Consider the following 21215-nt stretch of genomic DNA (forward strand, 5'->3'; position numbering starts at 1 on the left):
ACATCGAGTATGAATTTAAGGTGAAGTATCGTACTGGCACCCATAACCAGAGTCGTCACGCTATATATGTGACTTACAATGTTGTTTGGAGACAATTAGCAGTGAAGTATGTGAATTTTTAGCTTTAAGCGTGCAAGTCAATCAATTTAGAGTGAGGAGTAAGACTGATGCTGAGTTGGTAAGAAGATTTTTAGAGGAATGGGAAACATTAAAAAGGGTAGTATTCTGTTTCGAAATTCTTAAGGTGTTGGACAAATCCATCCCCTTTTTGATGGATATTGTTAAACCAAGTACATGTATTTATTATTTTGCGATACGAATATACTCATCACGGCCATTTGTTGGAATACATAATCTAGAATCCTTAGAGATGCAGTGACCTTTTGTTCAGGACTATGTGCTTGTAATTTCGGATATCAAATTGATAGTTGAGCTTCGGGTTTACCCAACAAAGATTTCCGATAATTCTAATAACCAAGGTAGAGGCATAGTGAAGCGACGTTGAAAATCTTGAACATACTACACACATCCGTCGATAAAATAATCATGTATCAGTTATTAATGTTCTTCCTGTCGAACACGTGTATCTTCTTGTCAATATTGCTCTTGGTTCTGGATCTGGCGAAACTTGTCCCTTGTATAATGGGAAAATTAGGAATATCTCCCGTTTTCACTAATTAGTTTGGGTATCTATCCCCATGACGGAAAATATTAAGGGATCTATCAAAGAGAGAGAAAACAAACGTTAAATCCTTAGTATACCACATGTGTGGGACACAAGTGTGTTAGAGTGACAATTTTACCCTCAATTGCTAAACGAGTTTCTATGTAACATGTTTATCTTCGTTCCAACAACCATGGCAGAAAATACACTTTGTATTCATTTTTAATTGATCGATGAAATCAAACCCTTAAAGATACAATTTTACATGATTAATTATTTCCAGCCCATCGATTTCAAACATCCATTCAAATATGCAAACTTCTTGAATTAGTAAAGAACAACATTAATATGGAACAAACACGATGAATTCAAGATACTCAATTGGATTTTCCGGCATTATAAAGTCAGTATAACAATATTAAAAAGAACTAGCCACAGCTAGAAATTATTTCCATATCTTCGGTATTTCAAAGAGAAATTGGGTCAATTTCCCAAATAATTTAAAACATGGTTCTAATGGACGAGTAAAAATTACTATGGGTGAAATGGACACAAAAAAAAGAAAGCAAGAATGAATCTGGATTCATCCGGGCTTAAACTTAAAAAATAGCGAGGGTGAAACTGGATGCATCCTGATGCAAATTAAAAATTAGAAAAAATATTTGAAAATGGGTAGGATGAAATTGTTTACATCCTGACTATTTTTATATTCTCGTCCATTTAAGTAATATCAAATTTTACATGTTTTTTTCACCAAGGAATTGTCGTTATTGGGTTAATTGACCAATTTTGTGTGATTCAAACACAGGATCAATGGAGGTGTTAGATGGTTCAAAGAGGGACCATAGATTTTTTTCCCCATTCAATTCGGTACTAGGATTTCAATTTTTGAATCAACCTTCATCTTCCAAGTAATTGTTTTTTCCTGTAATTCTATACTCCGACAAGTTAATTTCTTTATCACTTCTACTTTTTAGTAACTACTGATGGATGATTGGATTGCACTTTCCCTAAAGAAAAAGAGAGAGGTTTAAAGAGAGAAGTGTGTTTTTAGAATATTAAAACGGGAGACATGGAACCAGATGAATAAGTAGAAGAAGCAAAACTAGGTTTAGAGACTTACCGTTAGAATTCTATCATTAAGAAAAACTATTATCGGTTCAAAGTAGTTTACTTTCTTCCATGGATTCTCTCTTCAAATGTACATGCTACAGATAAGATAACTAAATTTTAGATTTTGAGGGAAAAGTTGAAATTGTAGTATACGTGTAATCTCACACGGGCGGGATACCAAAGTTTTAATGTTTATTTTCTCTCTCTAGGATAGACTCCTTAATATTTTTCGTCATGGGATAGATCCTCAAACTAAATAGTGAGAACGGAACATATTCTCAATTTTCCCTTATATATAATTGTATAAGGAGTTCATCATTGTCTAAATCTGCATCCATTATTTGATCCAACTGATACAAGCACGCTTGTTGTTGATGGAGAAAGAATAACGCAACTGTATGTGATTCCTTATTCTACAAATCAGGATCCGTACGAAGAATAAAAATTGATTGAAATGACTGAAAATAAGGAACATATTGAATAAATTTATGTGAAAATAAAAAATAAATAGAAGTTGTGTGAGTTTATTGGCGAATGGGAGAAGATTTATATAAGTAAAATAGACATATAAGTAAAATAGTTGTTTGATTAACGTTAGAAATGTAGCCATTATTATCGCATATGGCGACAATCGGATCTAGCGGAATCGAGGCTCGGTTGATCTTGTGCCGAAGCTCGACCCAATCTGGGAAGAACGTCCCAACTAAGACCGATCATCTCAATCTTCATCGATATATTCTTTTCTTTTATCTTACCGTGAGAAAATGAGTTTTCCCATCCACATGGACTACCAATTACGTTATTTTACCAAGTCCTGTTGGACTTTCTCTTATATGTTGCTTAGACAGTGTTCTCCTGTAATTCATAAGTTCATTTATAATACAAAACAGAATGGGTTTTTGAGCTTGGACGGACAGATAAAATTTTGAGAGACAAACAAGTGATCCGACCATCCCAGTCTCATCCCAGCCAAAGCCATCTAACAGCTTTGGTGTTTGTAACCTCCTTCATTTTTGGAGATATCACTAACCCTCTTAACTAGTTCCTTATCAGTTTAAGAAATAAATGCGCTATTAAGAAAATAAACTGAAAAAATAAATGTTACAACCATAGAAAAAAATAAAAAATAAAAAACCTTATCTTTAAAAAACAAATTATCCACCCTTTAACAACCTGCAAAACACAAACAATTTTTATTATATTCATTGTGTAAAGGGAAAAATAGGAATATTAATTTTAATTATATTCATTGTACAAATGCAACAATGAGTTATATATATATCCAAAAAATGACTCATGAAAAGAAATAATCTTACACCATAGGCTTGATTTTCATTTTAGTAATCGAATGAGCCTATTTTCATCGTCCTGCAAAAAAAAAAAAAAAAAAAACAACGTTAGAGTCATTTAACCAAAGAACTTTAGAGTCATTTCCTAGCATCCATAATAAATTTATTTTTGAATGATACATTTAACCAATCGAAAGATGAACCCGGTTTTCATCCGTATCAACTTTAGTATTTTTGGAAACATTTGAGCATTCTTGCATGAATAATTTAATCAAAAATCTGCATCACAAACAAAAAAAAGCTAAATTCAAACAAAAAAAAGAGAGCAAAAAATCCTGATTAAACAATTGAAAAATAGAGATAACACATGTACATATATAAACTAAATGGTGAAACGAACTGTCACAAAAATTCACGCCATTCACATTCGATATCATTGATTCCAAGAAAACGAAGAATGAAACTTATGAGCTTCCATATCATTTACACGCTTATTAAAGTAAAACTTACCAATGAGCTTCCATGCCACTATTTTGGTCATAATGGGATATGAATAAAGTTATTTCTTTAGCTTTGGGAGCACATCTTCTGATGGAAACGTTAATGTCTTCTGATGGAGTCAAAAAAAAAATAAATCTTTTTTGGTGATCCACGACACAAACAAAAATAAAAGAATCTCAAAATGGAAAAGTTACAAATGAATGGTAGTTCATCTAGTGAATGATGTTTTACAATAATGTAAGATCAATGTCATATATAGAAGATGAAACCAGCCTATATCTGCATCGTCTGTATCCATATTTCTGTTCATTTGTAAATAATAATCAGCAGATTTCGAAAATGATGAAGGTCCCGGTTATCTCGAAAGAGATCATTAAACCTTCGAAACCAACACCTCCGCATCTTAGAAATTTCAAGCTTTCAATTCTTGATCAACTTCTTCCAGCATTCTACTTTCCCATAGTAATATTCTACTCGGCTAATGATGGTCATGAATCAAATAATAATGATCAAAGAAGTAAATCTAGCATGCTCAAGAAATATTTATCGGAAACCCTGAAACGTTACTACCCAATTAAGTAGAGTCAGAGATAACATCTTTTGTAGATTGTAATGTCCACGGCGTGGACTATATCGAAGCGAAAGTTAATGCTGTGATGTTTGATTTTATGAATGTCGATGTAGTTCATCAAATTCACCAGTCGTACATTGTGTTCGCCGGTGTAGCTAAAGAAGTGCAGTTAACAGTTCAAGCCAATTTATTTGATTGTGGCGGATTCGCAATTAGTGTATGTTTATCACAAATGACATACCTTAACAGTTGATGGATCTGCATAAATGACATTCCTTAATAGTCGGGAAGCCACTGCTCGTTCAGCACCTGACAAACAAATCGTGTATCAACTTTTGATTCAGCGGCTATTTTCCTAGCCCTACCACCAGGAGTTCAAGTATCATCACTTGAGTCAGATGACTCCCTCCAAAGAAAAAACGGCGTTCAACATTTTATCAAAATATCCGACTCGTACTGAAGTAGTATCGGCTTTGGTGTGGAAGTCGTTCATGGAGACAAGTAGAGTGCAAGTAAGCCGTGAATTCCCCTTATCAACAGCAGGAAAAAAAACCCATCATAAGGTCTAAAGCAAAATTTGCTGTAAATATGCGAACAAGGTTAAATCTACCATTGCCTCAACCATCATTCGACAATATTATGATGTATGCAACAGCAAAGTCATCGGTAATTGACCATGATGAAAATACTCTGCGGTTCGCGGAACCGTTACATGGTTTGCTAAGCCAGCTGAGGTTAGGGGTAAGTAAGATCAAGGACGACGGAAATTATAAGAAGGTGATGTTGAGTTCTTAAAATCACTTGATGAAGCCTCTCATCATTCAAATGGTGATGAAAATGCTGATGAGAAGGTTCATATCTGTTCGATAAGCAACATAGGTAGACTTCCGATTTATGAGATTAATTTTGGTTGGGGAAAACCATCATGGGTGGCCTTAAATACATTTAAATAATATAAGAACTCTCTTTTTCTGGTGGACGCAAAATCTGGCACTGGTATAGAAGCATGGGTGACTTTAGAAGAGGAAGACATGGCCATATTTGTAGAAGATCAAGATATTGTCCAGTATGCTACATTTTACACATCAAACCCAGTTACTGGATTTACAGATTATCCATTTATCGTTCAGGGAAAAATTGAGAAAGAACCCTTGTCGCGTCTCTGAAACTTCTCTATCCATTTATCGTTCAGGGAAACATAGAGAAAGAACCCTTGTCGCGTATCTGAAACCCCTATGCAAGAGTACACTATCTAGGAATAAAATCCATATAAGCATAAAAAGTTCTGGTTATGGCATGGGCCACTTATAATTAAGAATAAACTTCATATTATAATAAGTTATAATTTTTTTCAGTCCTGTCTTAGGAAAATCACCTCCGCATTTAAGAATAATTGATGAATAAATTTTTGATGGGGGCACGAGAGAAAAATGAGATGTTGACATGTGTCCTTCGTATTAATTGTTTTCACAAATCCTGTTTTCAAAAATACCAAGACGGAAATCATACATCAAAGATTAAGACTAAAAGACTCTTATAACCATTCTTTTTTTTTTTTTTTGCAGAATTGAATACAAATATCTTTTACTTATATGATTCACTTATCAATTTCCGATGTCATAGTAGGATCCCCTTACACTTTTATTCTCACACATTGGACGTCATTTTTGTGAATAAAAACTAAATGGTGGCGGATTAGAAGCTAACATTTTGGGGATATGTTCATCTTATAAAGCTCTATATTCTTACCATAAACGAGCGTATTCGGAGATGTATAACACCACCATCAAATTCTTTGAAAATGAGTCGTTGAAAGCTAAAGAATTTTTAACCATCGAAATTAAGACCGGTAAATTGTGAGGTATAATATTTCAGAATGCGCTAATTTTTGGTAGTCATGTGGAGCATTATAATGAAGAGGAACATATCCTAGCTTCAAATTTGTTTTCATTTTGTTTTTATTCACAAAAATGACGTCTAGCGTGTGAGATAGAATCCTTCCTAAAAAGTGTAAATGAATCCTTAAAACTCTATATTTTTACCAAAAAAAGATCTATATTCTTAAAACTCTATACGTCCAGCGTTTCGTTTTGTTTTTATAAAGATCCATATTCTTACCAAAAAAGTGTAAATCAATCCTTCTTCTGTAACATTTCTTTTCGGTTAATCAAGGTAGACCTCTATATAAGAATAACCTCCACATTATTGGCTAACTTGTATCAGACCCCCACTAAAAAAATTTGGGTGTAAGAGCAGTTTATATGGACTCAATAAACATGAAATTTGTTCATTTTGCTCTAACTATGGACTCAACAAACATGAAAAACGGGTGGACAAACCAACGATTTTGTAGGTTTTTTTACTGCGGACCAACAAGAGTTACGCGTTTCATTTAAAACCGCGCGGATTTAATATGCCTGTGCGGATGAACATTATCCGTTGGCGGATTATGAAATTGCCCGCTAAATGCCTCCCTCTCTATTATATTCGAATATTTTATATTACCATTAATTTTTAATCATCATCCTTTTATATTATTTATTAAATAGTCAGTGGGACATTATCTTTATTATTTTATATTAATAAAATAATTGGTGGTACCTAGAAAACCTGATTTGTTCATTTTGTTATTGTTTTCCATAGTGGAAAATCACGTTCGTTCACCCACGTAGCTGAGCAAAATTTCCAATTCAACCATTACCGTAGGAACTTTCCTAAGAGTAAAAAATAGGTATGTTGACCCCACTTAAATGTTGATTTTTCCATACATTGATCCCAATAATAAAATCTTCTAGGTTCGCCACTGCTACATATAAAGTTTTTTTTTTCGTGGCCTTAAGACATTCTTACACAGAGGTTTTATTGTATTGCTAAGTGTGTAAGCGTGTAATATGTAACTCCCCAGGAGGTTACACATATTTTGAGGTCAATTTGAAAGAACTCATTCTTATATGTTGTTTGAAAGAACCCATAGTTACATGTTGTTTAGATGGTATTCAAACTTCAACCCCTTTGGTTCACAAGTTAAAAATCAGTTTAGTTTTTGGATAAAATAGCATAACACGTGACATACAAGAGAAATTCTTATGGATGAGAGAATTAGATTTTCCATATTGATCCCATGATAGAAAGATAAACATGAAAATATAGATAGGAAAACCAACAAATTTGTGGGTTTGAGCACTGTGGCCTTACTACAGATGCGCGTCTCTTCTTAAGTCGTGGCGTATGTTTTGTTGCGCGGTTTAGGATCAACCACTGGCACCTGCAATTCAACAGTGTGGCCAAAAGTTCCCCCGCCCTATGGTTATCTTTCACTTCTCTATAAATACTAATTTCTTACATTGTATCAAATTATATCTCCATCAAACCTTAAATATCACACAAATCTCTCCCAATTTAAATATAATTTATTGAAATATGTCTCAACCCTAGTTAGTTCTTCGAGTTTAATATACTCGAGAAGAAGATTTGGCTGTTTGAAAAACTATGTGTTAGAAACTCATCTTGCTGGAGCACCAACATCGAGTATGAATTTAAGGTGAAGTATCGTACTGGCACCCATAACCAGAGTCGTCACGCTATATATGTGACTTACAATGTTGTTTGGAGACAATTAGCAGTGAAGTATGTGAATTTTTAGCTTTAAGCGTGCAAGTCGATCAATTTAGAGTGAGGAGTAAGTAAGACTGATGCTGAGTTGGTAAGAAGATTTTTAGGAATGGTAAACATTAAAAGGGGTAGTATCCTCTGTTTCGAAATTCTTAAGGTGTGGACAAATCCATCCCCTTTTTGAGGATATTGTTAAACCAAGTACATGTATTTATTATTTTGCGATACGAATATACTCATCACGGCCATTTGTTGGAATACATAATCTAGAATCCTTAGAGATGCAGTGACCTTTTGTTCAGGACTATGTGCTTGTAATTTCGGATATCAAATTGATAGTTGAGCTTCGGGTTTACCCAACAAAGATTTCCGATAATTCTATAACCAAGGTAGAGGCATAGTGAAGCGACGTTGAAAATCTTGAACATACTACACACATCCGTCGATAAAATAATCATGTATCAGTTATTAATGTTCTTCCTGTCGAACACGTGTATCTTCTTGTCAATATTGCTCTTGGTTCTGGATCTAGCGAAACTTGTCCCTTGTATAATGGGAAAATTAGGAATATCTCCCGTTTTCACTAATTAGTTTGGGTATCTATCCCCATGACGGAAAATATTAAGGGATCTATCAAAGAGAGAGAAAAAAAACGTTAAATACTTAGTATACCACATGTGTGGGATACAAGTGTGTTAGAGTGACAATTTTACCCTCAATTGCTAAACGAGTTTCTCTGTAACATGTTTATCTTCGCTCCAACAACCATGGCAAAAAATACACTTTGTATTCATTTTTAATTGATCGATGAAATCAAACCCTTAAAGATACAATTTTACATGATTAATTATTTCCAGCCCATCGATTTCAAACATCCATTCAAATATGCAAACTTCTTGAATTAGTAAAGAACAACATTAATATGGAACAAACACGATGAATTCAAGATACTCAATTGGATTTTCCGGCATTATAAAGTCAGTATAACAATATTAAAAAGAACTAGCCACAGCTAGAAATTATTTCCATATCTTCGGTATTTCAAAGAGAAATTGGGTCAATTTCCCAAATAATTTAAAACATGGTTCTAATGGACGAGTAAAAATTACTATGGGTGAAATGGACACAAAAAAAAGAATAAGCAAGAATGAATCTGGATTCATCCGGGCTTAAACTTAAAAAATAGCGAGGGTGAAACTGGATGCATCCTGATGCAAATTAAAAATAAGAAAAAGTATTTGAAAATGGGTAGGATGAAATTGTTTACATCCTGACTATTTTTATATTCTCGTCCATTTAAATAATATCAAATTTTACATGTTTTTTTCACCAAGGAATTGTCATTATTGGGTTAATTGACCAATTTTGTGTGATTCAAACACAGGATCAACGGAGGTGTTAGATGGTTCAAAGAGGGACCATAGATTTTTTTCCCCATTCATTTCAATTTTTGAATCAACCTTCATCTTCCAAGTAATTGTTTCTTCCTATAATTCTATACTCCGACAAGTTAATTTCTTTATCACTTCTACTTTTTAGTAACTACTGATGGATGATTGGATTGCACTTTCCCTAAAGAAAAAGAGAGAGGTTTAGAGAGACAAGTGTGTTTTTAGAATATTAAAAAGGGAGACATGGAACCAGATGAAGAAGTAGAAGAAGCAAAACTAGGTTTAGTGACTTACCGTTAGAATTCAATCATTAAGAAAAACTATTGTCGGTTCAAAGTAGTTTACTTTCTTCCATGGATTCTCTCTTCAAATGTACATGCTACAGATACGATAACTAAATTTTAGATTTTGAGGGTAAAATTGAAATTGTAGTATACGTGTAATCTCACACGGGCGGGATACCAAAGTTTTAATGTTTATTTTCTCTCTCTAGGATAGACTCCTTAATATTTTTCGTCATGGGATAGATCCTCAAATAAAATAGTGAGAACGGAACATATTCCAATTTTCCCTTATATATAATTGTATAAGGAGTTCATCATTGTCTGAATCTGCATCCATTATTTGATCCAACTGATACAAGCACGCTTGTTTTTGATGGAGAAAGAATAACGCAACTGTATGTGATTCCTTATTCTACAAATCAGGATCCGTACGAAGAATAAAAATTGATTGAAATGACTGAAAATAAGGAACATATTGAATAAATTTATGTGAAAATAAAAAATAAATAGAAGTTGTGTGAGTTTATTGGCGAATGGGAGAAGATTTATATAAGTAAAATAGACATATAAGTAAAATAGTTGTTTGATTAACGTTAGAAATGTAGACATTATTATCGCATATGGCGACAATCGGATCTAGCGGAATTGAGGCTCGGTTGATCTTTTGCCGAAGCTCGACTCAATCTGGGAAGAACGTCCCAACTAAGACCGATCATCTCAATCTTCATCGATATATTCTTTTCTTTTTTCTTACCGTGATAAAATAAGTTTGCCCATCCACATGGACTACCAATTATGTTATTTTACCAAGTCCTGTTGGACTTGCTCTTATATGTTGCTTAGACAGTGTTCTCTTTTAATTCATAAGTTTATCTATAATACATAACATAATGGGTTTTTGAGCTTGGACGGACGGATAACATTTTGAGAGACAAACAAGTGATCTGATCATCCCAGTCTCATCCCAGCCAAAGCCATCTAACGACTTTGGTGTTTGTAACCTCCTTCGTTTATGGAGATATTACTAACCCTCTTAATTAGTTCCTCATCAGTTTAAGAAATAAATGCGTCATTAAGAAAATAAACTGAAAAAATAAATGTTACAACCATAGACAAAAAATAAATACAAAATTAACCCGTATCTTTAAAAAAACAAATTATCCCAGCCTTTAACAATCTGCAAAACACAAACAATTTTTATTATACTCATTGTGTAAAGGGAAAAATAGGAATAATAATTTTCATTATACTCATTGTAAAAATGTAACAATGAGTTATATATACCCAAAAAAGGACTCACCAAAAGAAATAATCTTACACCATAGGCCTGATTTTAATTTTAGTAATCGAATGAACCTATTTTCATCATCCTGCAAAAAAATAAAAAAAATAATAATAATAAAAAAAAAAACATTAGAGTCATTTAACCAAAGAACAAAGAATTTTAGAGTCATTTTCTAGCATCCATAATAAATTTATTTTTGAATGAGATATTTAACCAATCGAAAGATGAACCCTGTTTTCATGTGTATCAACTTTAGTATTTTTGGATACATTTGAGCATTCTTGATGATACATACTGATCTCTATACCTTGGTGACTATTATTATAGAGGCGGAATTCAGAATAATATACCTTCTCTAGATTATGAACAACAAAACTATTACAATTCTCTCTTTGTTACGCTCACAATCTCTCTAGGTAAATAACTTTGAACTATTTTTTAAGCTTGCTTTTAAAATAATTAATTGCCTCACAAACTTCTCTCTAGGTATGTGTGTTAAACCTCATTTTCTAGGTGTCAAACCACACTCCCTAGATATGTCTTAGCAATGAGCTAAACATCTCTATTTATAGCTTTAACGGTTACCCAAATCTTATAGGAATCTATTTCCTTATCTAGGAATAATTCCCTTTCTAGGTATATTTCCCTTTCTAGGAATATTACCTCATCTAGGAAGTATTTCCTTATCTAGGTATACTTCCTTACTTTGGTTTGGTTTCCCAAACCTCGTAGGAATTTATTTCCCTTTAATAGGAATACTGCCTTAAATCAGTAATCCATCCTAAATTACAATTTTATCCTCAATCCATCTTGAGGATCACTAGTTCCCAGAGAGATAAAGATACACATGTATCACTTGATCAAGATCATGACTATTTTTTCTTCAGATTTTAATGCCATGAATAATTTAATCAAAATTTGCAGCACAAACAAAAAGAAGCTAAACTCAAACAAAAAAAAAACAAAAAATCCTGATCAAGCAATTGAAAAATAGAGATAACACATATACATGTATATAAACTAAATGGTGAAACGAACTGTCACCAAAATTCATGCCATTCACATTCGATATCAATTGATTCCAAGAAAACGAAGAATGAAACTTATGAGTTTCCTTACCATTTACACGCTTACTAAAGTAAAACTTACCAATGAGCTTCCATGCCACTATTTTGGTGATAATGGGATATGGAATAAAGTTATTTCTTTAGTTTTGGGAGCACATCTTCTGATGGAAACGTTAATGCCTTCCGATGGAGTCAAAAAAAAAATTCTTTTTTGGTGATCCACGACACAAACAAAAATAAAATAATCTCAAAACGGAAAAGTTACATAAGAATTCAATCATAATTTTTGATAAAATTTAGGCCATGCACCTATACATCCCACCTTTAAAAGTTTACTTCTAATTCTAATTTTTTCAATTACTTTGGATCCTCTATTTACTCCTCCATCATCCTCCCACGATTAAGATAATTGCTTACCCATAAATAAGTTAAAACCATCCATGCTCCAAGGTTTACATGCAACGAAACGGCTACTCCTTTATGACTAGCACATAACAAGCCATTCCAAGAGAAAAAAACGTTCAAAAAACTGAATACGTCACTAATTACAATTATCAATGAATCGTGTATAAATAAAGGAATATATTTCTTCAACTACACACATTCATTCATCCACTCATTCCTAACTTATTTTATTGGTGAAATTTTTAGCTTAAGAGTATCAACATGTTAAACATGATTATCTGCAGCCCAAGAAAACCGTTTCCCAAAACGTGTTTTCTTCCTTTTCGAGAATGCACGATTGCGATGAAAACAAACCTGCAGTACTCAGGTTTGGTGTTGCAGAAAAATGGGAAGAGATCGATTTCGTGGCGACCAATGAAGTCACTACTTTGGATTTACTAATGACTCTCCAAAATGTAAGGTGCAGTGACACGTCAATCCCTCTTGAAAAATATAGTATGTTACAATTATTTCTCAATGTATCTCCTCCTTATTCACCCTTTATTTCCATTCCTTGAATCCTCTGCAGATTTAACTGTAGTTTCCCTGTCACGGCAAGGCTACTATTTGGGAATTACCACTTTTATGTCGTACACAAACACAATATTACCATCAACATATTCATAATATTAGACAATGATGCAAAAGAAATGTGACTAGTTATGAAGGGCTTAATAAAGGGTGCACCGTGCACCATAGTAATTTATTATTAAGACATAATATCTCATGCAAAAATTAAGGAAATGCTAATTTTCAAAAGACTAATTGTTCACTAAACATGTATAAGTAGAGGAGTGTATCTCCTATTATACCTTCATACTGATTCATTGTAATCAATATGTCGAACATGCTTCATTTTCAAGGATGCATGGCTGCAAAGAAGACAAGCCCATGGTGTTAGAGCATTGCTCGGTCGAACTCGCATGCGTTGCTATCTCAAGCATGTTTGTCAATGTTAGTGATCAAAACTATAAGTCTTGATTTCTAGTCTATTATAGCTAAGTCTAGGACTAGGATAGAAAGTGTAGTTGAGATCAAGGACTTCATGGCGATTCATCATACAAGTAGAAGAACTACTTAAGGAACCGGTGGAACTTCTCGACAAAAAGGTATGTGAAGACTTGAACTTTTGTATCACTCAAAAGTCCATCTACCCTATCTCCTGCTCTTTGAGACAAGAAGTCGTATGCTATATATATAGAATTTGATTATACACATTTGGTATTTCGAACCGAGTATACCTCGCCTATATATATCACGAAATATGAGTTGGTAAGCTTTTCGCTTTAACCAAGTTTATCTTTACCATGTGACGAAAGTCATGATATGTTTCAATCATCTTGAAAATTTCTTTGACGAGAAATGGTGTAACAACTATATAACGTCCTCTAAGAATATTTCAATGATTGAAATGAGAGTTTAGATTACATAACCAATGGTGGACATAAGCATTGTTGTGGAAACACATTTATGTATAAGTCCTATTCCTTGAACCAAAGTTTGCGAACTTTGTTGATCAAGAGAACCGGAAGAATGGCGTGAGCCAAGTCCGCGAACTGCCGAAGTTATCAAACCCCAGAATTTCTGATGGAGCTGACAAACTACTTGCGTGAAACTAAGTTCGCGAACTCAGTCCGCGAACCCACTTCGGGAACCGGTGGAAAGTCTTTGCCGAGATTTTCTACTGGAGTTTGTAAACTCTGCCCGGTTGCTTAAGTCCGTGAACCTAGTGTGCAAACTTAAGAAGGTCATATACTTGAAGATGATTTCTGAACTTAAACTTATAAAGACTAAGGAATGCAGTTTGCAAACCGTGGATGTAAAAGTTCATGAACCGATTCAAGTGAATCAAATCATCCTTGCTTCAATTGTGTCTTGTGTAGTACATGAGATTTCCTTGCAATTGATCAACTCTCTAACTAGTTCATTTGAAATCATTTGAACTAGTTATGGTGAAGAAGAATGTGGTTGATATGGAATGCTCATATGGCTAACCATTTGGTTAACAATTGTTGAACCAACAAGTGAATATGTTTCGGTACGGTTAACAAACCTAGAAGCGTGTATTGTCAAGTGTGTGTAACAAGCTAAGTTTTCGATCTAAGGGTTGAGAAATATTATCTTGAATCTTAATCAGGTTTTCATCTAATGGTGGATATTGATTGCTTTGTTACCAAGGTAACTTAATTCAAACCCTGATTTGAAAGACTGTATAGGGGAACTCTAGTATCTGTGCAAAACTGTATAAGGGGAACTCTAGTATCTGTGCAAAACTAATCCCCACACCTCACGTGTAATACTAGTTTGCATACTAGAGTCGGTTCTCCTTTAACCTTTGGTTTTCTTCTTCTAAAACCAGTAACGACTTAAAGACTTCATTTGGATTGTGAAGCCAGACCGATACTACTTTTATCGTAGTTGTGTGATCTGATCTTGCATCTTCTATCGTACGATTACAATCAGATTGATTGGCTTGAGATTGATATCTCCGATAGGCAAGAGATAAAAAGTAATCACAAACATCTCCGTCTCATTGTTTGTGATTCCACGACATCTTGTTTCCCTACCATACGATTAAGATTGTTGTGAGGTGATTGATAACTCTAGGCTGTTCTTCGGGAATATTAGACCGGATTATCAATTGGTTCCTGTTCACCTTGATTATTATCAAAAGACAGAATAAAATCTTTTAGGGTTTATTTGTGGGAGACAGATTGACTTGTCTGTGTGAGACAGATTTGTTTATTGTCAAGTCATCGACTTTGGGTCGTAGCAACTATTAGTTGTGGGTGAGATCAGTTAAGGGAATCAAATGCGCAGTATCCTGCTGGGATCAGAGGCGTAGGGAGTACAACTGTACCTTGGATCAGTGGGAGACTGATTTGGGTTCAACTACAGTCCGGTCCGAAGTTAGCTTGGAGTAGGCTAGTGTCTGTAGCGGCTTAATACAGTGTGTGTTCAATCTGGACTAGGTCCCGGGGTTTTTCTGCATTTTCGGTTTTCTCGTTAACAAAATTTCTGGTGTCTGTGTTATTTTTATTTCCGCATTATATTGTTTTATCTTTATAATTGAAATAATACAGGTTGTGCGTTTAGATCATCAATTAAAATAATCCAACCTTTGGTTGTTGATTTTCATTGATTGATCCTTGGATATTGGTCGTTGGTACCATCCAAGTTATTCCTTGTATTTGATTAGAACTCGCAGTTCCTGCTTGAGTAAATTAAATCAAGAGAGAGATATAAACTCGTTGATATGCTTTTAATTGATTGAGTCTTGTTGATTCTCTTAAAAATATATTCGAGTTTGTCCATACAGATTGCTAAGCGAAATATTGGGTGGTGTTGTTAGACCCACGCTTTTTCACATGGTTCTCAAGGATGGATCCAAAGCACATTGGTCCCAAAAGTCTGCGATGAAGTCGAGCAGTATCTCGATGCACTATACGTTGGGTCACATGAAGCAGATTGGTGTTTATCCCAACACAAATCAATACCACCAAGTACCAATCTTTGGGGATCGGAAAAAAATCATTAGTTAACGTAAAATAAAACGGAATTTTTATAAAAGAAATATTATTTTAAGTCGAAAGATCATCGTGAGAATGATTAAACTATTATTTAAGCGTGACCAATTTTATAATTGTTTGGATTAAGATTTTCATGTCTAAAAGTTTGTTCGGATCGAATTAAGCCTCATAATTATAATTAAAAAATTTCCAGTTTCATGCCGTGCCGCTATGGCACGGGTTATTTCTTGTAGCAAAACATAAGAAATCGATTCAGTTTCTCGATGAAAAAGTATAACTCGTGACGTGCACTTCCAAACTGTTCAGAACAAAAATGGGGAATTGCCGGCGTCCACACTACCTAAAACTGATGAATGCGTTTTATCGTTTTGCGTTCAGGTGTCGATATTTTGATTGTACTCGATCTTCACACATGGTTTTACAGTATAGAGAGGTCTATATTGAATACAGTCTGTCTGTACTATGATAAAAATCATTAACCCCACGACACAGACATCTTTGGATTTTTCTAACTTCTAACGTTTTTCCACAACACAGACATCTTTGGATCTTTCTATCTTTAACGTTTTTCCAAACTGATATTTTCTAGCAAGTAGGAGTAGCTACCACCTGAATCCTGATCATATGGAGGGTCAATCTAAATGGTGAGTAAACCACTGACTCGCTCTGCCCTCCAAAAACTCACGACTCGCTCGATTCTATATTTGAATTTTCGGATAACATTCGAAGGCCTATCCGAGGACACCACACCACACCTCTGTATCAATGAGCTTTCTGGTTACACTGGCTAGATCTTGAATGTCGTTAGGACTTTGGAAGGCTGCTGCAAAGGATTACGTATAACATAAAATAATCTTCGCCACTGGATCCACTGGATTGGTAACTTCCCATAATTTTGTAACACCATTTGCAGTCATATATACTTATTCAAGCGCACCATATAAGTGGTTTACTCTTAATAAAAGTAAAGGGTACCTCAGTTCAATTTTACCTGGTCACACCATACCAGCTTCACCTCTGCATAGAGAACTTATTAACTACCAACCAGGCCAGAGTCCACACAACCAAATTATATCACCAATCAAAATAGTAAACAAAACATATTTATCTTTAGAGATTGTTATATGCCCCATATTATAAGCCCCATAAACATTGACAATGTACGTTTGTACGCATCATTGTTTGAACATTGAACTGATACAAATTTGGTATGTTCTAGACCAGACATGAATAGATTAAGACTAAAAATGAAGTACAAATTACAGAGTGATAGAAAAAGATATCAATTTGAAATAACAAATTTAGTGATGATACCAGTGAGAAAACTCTTATTCCAGAGTTCAAGACTTAAAAAACTTCCTAATATAACCTAAAGCCTAAGACCCAAATCAATCTTCTTCAAGTCTTTTTGATTATCATTAGCAGTGCCACTCCGGTAAACCCCACCGCGGCCGCCAACTTGCAACAGAAAACTCCCACCATCAATCCCTTCATCATGAAACCTTGGGATTCGGGGAAGGGACCCAGGTACATAGGACGTCGGTAACCGTCCGACTGTTGGTCGATGATCCATTATAAATGGTTTTAATGATGCTGTCCGTCCAGGATGCTGCTGTCCATATAGATGGTGAGGAGGAGGAAGACCACGAAAAGATGAAGAAGGTAAATGAGATGATGGTGTGGGTTCATTCATCAGCACAGAATGAACTTGAACACCTAATGATCTATTATTATTACTGATGAGTAAACCATGAAAAGGTAAAGAACCCATAGTTGAGAATTGATGCTGATAGTAGGGATGGTAGTGGTGCATGTTATTAGCATAACTAAAAGCAGCGGCTTCACGGCCAAGATATCGATCTCTTTTGGCTATTGTACGCTCTCGTTTATGTGCGTTTTGATGTCCTCCTAAAGCTTGTGAACTATAGAATTTCTTTTGACAATATATACATGGGAATACTCTTGGTTCTTCATTTAATTCTCTACTTTCTTCATCGTTGAAATTACCTATAAGATTGAGTTCTTCTACTTGGTATGTATTGTATCTACTTGGGTTTTCTGTTTCAGAGTTGTCTATTTCATGCAAAAACGATATACTACATGAAGTAAGTGAAAGAGAAGGTTCAGTACTGGGTTGTGTTTCTTCCATGAGAGGAGGAGGAGGAGGAGGAACAGATTTTAATGAGATTTTTCTTTCTTACACTTATCTGTTGGGTGTTTTTATTGGAGAAGAAAACTTAATTAGCTAGAGACAGAAAGAGAAATCTCGTGTGATCCAAATCAAGTCTCACTCTCTCTGTCTCTCTGCAAGTATGTAAAGATGATGTCCTTTTCTTACATTACTGAATACAAGTAGTGAGCATGTGCGTTTCACGTCAGCCATGCTATTTTTCTACTTTGCAAATAATTTGGTGGTGATTCGACACCATATCTTTTTATTTGAAAATTAATCGTTTTTGTACTTAAGAATCAATCAATTTTTTTTCTTTTGTAAATTTTTTCAATTTATTTTAAGTTATGTCTAACTTTTAAGGAGAAAGCATATAAAATTTGGAGAAATATAAAAAAAAATTGAAAAACAAAAATTTGATATTATTATTTGTGCTCATTGCGTAGATAATTTAAAGTGTTTTTCAAATATATAAAATTTACAAAAATCCGACGTGTAGTTTAAAAGGAACCCACAATTGGGGATACTCTCACAAATTAAGGATACTAAAAATAAATAAATAATAAAACATTATGAAGTAATTTAAATAATCCCTTATCCAAATAGTTATGGTAATGTCTAATTTATTCTTGATTAATTAGTGTTAATGAGATTAGTTGTTATGATTAGATTGGAATATTCGTTTAGGTTAATTGGATTAGAGTTTTGAATTAATTGAGAAGAAGTTTGAAAAAATTGAAAAGAAAATCAAAGTACTCGCCGTTGACAATTAGACGTTTATATGAGCTCAGATTGTAAAATCAACTCTAAAAAGAAATCAAAGTATAAAAGGCACCCACAATCGGTATGGCCTCCATCATGGAAACAATGCCGACTACACAATCGGTATGGCAATCATCCATGATAACAATGCCGACTACACAATCAGCATGCCTTGTTGAGTGGGGGACTAACACCTTCGGGTGAGAAGTAGTTTGTATTGGAAGAAAAAGGTATGAACCATGGAAGAAAGAGCTAATCCATTATAGTACTAAGGACGAATGATGTATCCATATTTATTGTCTTGTTCCCCTTTCACGTTGGCACAAGAATGATTGGCTGGCGAGTTAGGTATTTTCCGTTTAATACAGAGTATATAAGTAGATATAGAGAGAGAATATTTTGAAAACATATTTGTTTGTTCTTCGCCCGACTTTACTCGAACACCAAGAACAGGTTTCAGTCGAGGATTTCAAAATACATTCTTGTGATCATAATTTGAGGGAGATGTAACTGCTCAAAATCCAGTAATACACCCAAAGTGATAGTAACTAAGATCTAAGACATATTAAGTAAAGTAAATACCGAGAATTCTTATTGATGAATCATTCAAAATAATAAAGATATAAGTTCTCGAGTACCAAAAAACCCTAATATCTCTCCTTGGTTAAGCTCTCCCACTCTCCAAAAATCCAATCCCCCTTGCATTGTCCAAAGACCTCTATTTATAGGCCATCTAACCCTTATGGAACACAACTCATTTTATCTCGTCGCGTTCTCGCAGTAACGCTTTACACTTCGCCCGGACCGTTTTCCATAAAGTTTTTCCCCTTCTTTCGCTTACTTCACATGGGTTGTCGGGAAACCTGTCTCCTTCTTGCTCCATAATTTATCTATCTCGTGGATTATCTTTTCGGCCAAGTAATCTTACTTCGTCCCTTACGACTTCGTCCTTGATATCTTGTTGGATACTTCAACTTGGTACGAGTTTCTTCGCTTCCGCACTCACTCTCTTCGTACTTCGCAGAGGCAATCGATGACGAGATAATTCTGGCATTTGAATTGACAAGTTTCTGACCGGGATCTTTTAGTGAGATTTTTTATCCCTATTTCTTCTCTTTATTTCCGACACGTGGCGAACCTTATTCGTGTACCTACATTTTGTTTTTCTTATTCTATTCGAATAATACGAGAATGGAATAAGAACCGCTTCAGATTCCCTAGCCGCCATGTTCTCCACTTCCCTGCTTCCACGTGTCCACGTTCTCTGGGTAACCGTTTATTGCCGGTTAGTATACCTCGAACGTGTCATCAACCCATTAAGCCAGTCGTCCTTTATGTGTTATCTATATCCCACTCGACCTAAGTCTGGGGTTTTCTTCCCTCTTCTTTCTTTCTTTCTGCGTTTATCTGGTTTTGTGTTTCTTCTTTCTTCTTCCATTGTCGTTCCGCTTCTTATCCCCTATTCTTCTCTCATTATCATGGCTTCCAAGAATGTCTCAGTAACCATCTCTCTTAAATCCTTTGAGGATTCCCAAGAAGATTTTCAAAAGATGGGTTTAACCCTAACTCTTGTTGTTGACTCTTCTGTGAGTCCTCCTGTTATCGCTACCTAGGATATTGAGCTTAACTATAGGTGGATTCAGTCGGATACTTGGACGGCCAACAATATGATCGTCACGATTGGTAAGTTAAGGGATGGATTAACTTTCACTTTACAATCCTTCCAACCCCATCTTCCTCGAGATTCTTGGAAAGCTGTACTGCGGGACTTTTCAGCTTTCGGGTAACACAATTCGCATCTCAACGAGTTCAAGATCCGTTCTGGTAACGGTATCTCGCAGGTTCCATCAGTGGCCGAGGAAGTCGATTCTCTCGATTTCAATGTGGATTCCTTCATGGCTAACTATTCGGCGAAGTTCACAAGTATTAGAGAACACCAGGAATGGGGCATTGAGCTTGCTCGAAAGACTGTCGTGGCTCCGATCAAAGCTCTCTTGTTAGATGTGGATTCCCAGCTTCTCCTTTCTAAGGATGATGATTGGGAAATGTTTCCTCAAGTGGTGGGTGGCCCACTTGTTTGGGGTTTTGACGAAAAGGAGGTTCCTCGCCAAGGCCCTCTTCCTAAACATTGTTATCTCGCTGATTGTGATCCTTGGAGACTTCGGTGGTCTGTGCCACCCGAGGTATGACTCCCTTCCTTATAATCCTCCTTGTTTCGGGGTTTGATTAGTTCTCATGTTTCTCCTTTATTTCAGTTCGTGATGCATGCCGCTGGCTTTCTTAGGACGGACAAGGAAATGGTTGTAACTACCAAGTACCCAAATCTCAAACAGTTATCCATCTCGCCTATGATTTTCTTCTCGTGATATCCTTAAACTCTAATCCTTTTCTCCTTGTAGGATGATACTCCTCTTGTTAAGCAGCCCACCTTGGGATCGTCAAAGGGGCAAAAAAGGCGTGATCACCCTACTCCGCCTCCTCCTTCTTCTCAGGTATTCTACTTCGTCATCATTACTACCTCGCCTATTTCAA

General features: G+C 35.1%; 1 protein-coding gene across 1 annotated transcript; it reads right to left on the minus strand.

Annotated features, from left to right (window-relative positions):
• Positions 1-16966: 16966 nt before the first annotated feature.
• LOC113326377 (zinc finger protein 2-like) lies at positions 16967-17900 on the minus strand. Its single transcript, XM_026574115.1, has one exon. The coding sequence runs from the start codon at positions 17898-17900 to the stop codon at positions 17121-17123; it is 780 nt and encodes a 259-aa protein (XP_026429900.1). The 3' UTR covers positions 16967-17120.
• Between the last annotated feature and the right edge of the window lie 3315 nt (positions 17901-21215).

This window comes from Papaver somniferum, unplaced genomic scaffold (genome assembly GCF_003573695.1).
Source record: "Papaver somniferum cultivar HN1 unplaced genomic scaffold, ASM357369v1 unplaced-scaffold_10, whole genome shotgun sequence".
Classification (NCBI taxonomy): Eukaryota; Viridiplantae; Streptophyta; class Magnoliopsida; order Ranunculales; family Papaveraceae; genus Papaver; species Papaver somniferum.